General features: G+C 40.8%; 1 protein-coding gene across 1 annotated transcript; it reads right to left on the bottom strand.

Moving 5' to 3' along the window:
• Positions 1-239: 239 nt before the first annotated feature.
• Positions 240-1,159, bottom strand: LOC136834174 (zinc finger BED domain-containing protein 5-like). The gene is made up of 2 exons (XM_067096439.1): positions 925-1,159; positions 240-640 (listed from the first exon to the last, which is right to left on the bottom strand). Exons 1-2 carry the CDS (start codon positions 1,157-1,159, stop codon positions 240-242), a joined length of 636 nt encoding a protein of 211 aa, XP_066952540.1.
• Positions 1,160-1,540: the final 381 nt, after the last annotated feature.

The raw sequence follows: 1,540 nt of genomic DNA, 5'->3' as shown, positions 1-1,540 counted from the left end.
AAATCACAAAAACAGCAGTGAATGAAACTTTTCATTGGTTGCAAAAAAGTATGTCACTTTATATTTCTCAATCCTTGGCTCAGTGGCAGCCAGTGCACATCTCAAGTCATCTTCCACAGACAGCTTGTTCCTTGATTTTGTTTTTTTATTGCAAGTAATGAAGAAAACCCACTTTCGCACAGGTAGGTTGAAGCAAAAGGCAAAAGAACTCGAACTGCCAGATCACTTATTTTTGGATATCATTCCATCATTGAACACCAGAAGCTAGACAAGGAGTTTGACTGGAACACATTCTTGGCCGTTGAATCGTGAATAAGCTCAATGAACTCTTCTTGTGCATCTTCTAACACATCATCAACCAGACATAAGAACGGATTTTTTGCTATTCCTGCATGCTGAGTGCTTAAGTCAGGAAAGTAACGGCGAAATTCATCATCTAGCTGAGACAAGTGATCCATGATTTCCTTGGACAAGGTACTTGAAAGCTGACCATCAGCAAGAACTTCATTCAATGATAGAAACATCATAAATTTTCCTACACTCACTCTCTTCTTATACAGCTCCAACTTGGCCAAAATGCATGTATTGAGTAACAGTGGCTGAGCAAGTTTGAATCCTTTCCTTAGGGTCTCAAGTTCAGCTGGTTGAAGATTTCAAATATGTCCACAAGATAAGCAAGGCGGAGCTCAAAGTGTTCTGATTTCAATATCTCTAACAGGTCACATTTTTTCTGTACATCAAGAAACATTTCAACTTCCTGGCAAAGAGAGAAGAAGCGGGACAAAAATCTCCCTGCTGACAACCACCTGACGGATGTATAAAAGAGCAAGAAACTATGTTCGGATTCCATGTCATGACACAGTTGCTGGAACAGTCTCGTGTTGAGGGCAGGGTTTTTCAATTAGTTCACGACCTTGTCAATACCAGTGAAAATTGTGAGGAGCCCAGAAGGAAGCGATTTAGAAGCCAGAGCCTCCCGATGAATGAAGCAGTGTACACCAACTGCATTTGGTGCTTTGGGTTTTACTTTTGCTTGGAAACCTGACCTCGACCCAAGCATGGCTGGAGCTCCATCGGTTGTGATTCCAACAAGATTATTCCAACTCAAACCATGCTTGTCAAAAAATGATGACACAGCATTCATCACATCAGTGGCCATACTTGACGTTTCAAGATTCTGACAGCAAAGAAATTCCCCCTTGATTATGCCTTTGAACAGGTATCGTCATTATACCAACAGCTGGCACGCCATTGCTACATCAGTGGATTCATCGACCTGTATAGCAAAAATGGGGGAAGTATCTCTTCAATAATTTGATCTTTCACATCATCTGACATGTCCCTGATTCTTCACTGGATAGTATTATTCGAAAGAGATACATCACTTAGTTTCTGTGCTGCTTCTACTCCAAGAACCAGTCTAAACATTTCTTTTGCACATGGTAGGATCAATTCTTCAGCAATTGTGTGTGGTTTTTTTCTTCCGTACTACTAAATAAACCACTCTGTATGATGCTTCCACGATGTTCCCTCTCTTCTC

The sequence above is a fragment of the Macrobrachium rosenbergii genome, chromosome 53 (genome assembly GCF_040412425.1).
Source record: "Macrobrachium rosenbergii isolate ZJJX-2024 chromosome 53, ASM4041242v1, whole genome shotgun sequence".
Classification (NCBI taxonomy): Eukaryota; Metazoa; Arthropoda; class Malacostraca; order Decapoda; family Palaemonidae; genus Macrobrachium; species Macrobrachium rosenbergii.
The sequence above is the reverse complement of the archived record's forward strand: the minus strand, read 5'-3'. Positions and strand labels throughout refer to the sequence as shown.

Bases quoted from the DNA above. Each gene is read 5' to 3' on its own strand.
- LOC136834174 (XM_067096439.1), bottom strand. From the start codon at position 1,159: ATGGCCACTGATGTGATGAATGCTGTGTCATCATTTTTTGACAAGCAT. The intron at 641-924 runs GTATTGACAAGG...ATCTTCAACCAG, and splicing joins GCTCCTCACAATTTTCACTG to CTGAACTTGAGACCCTAAGG.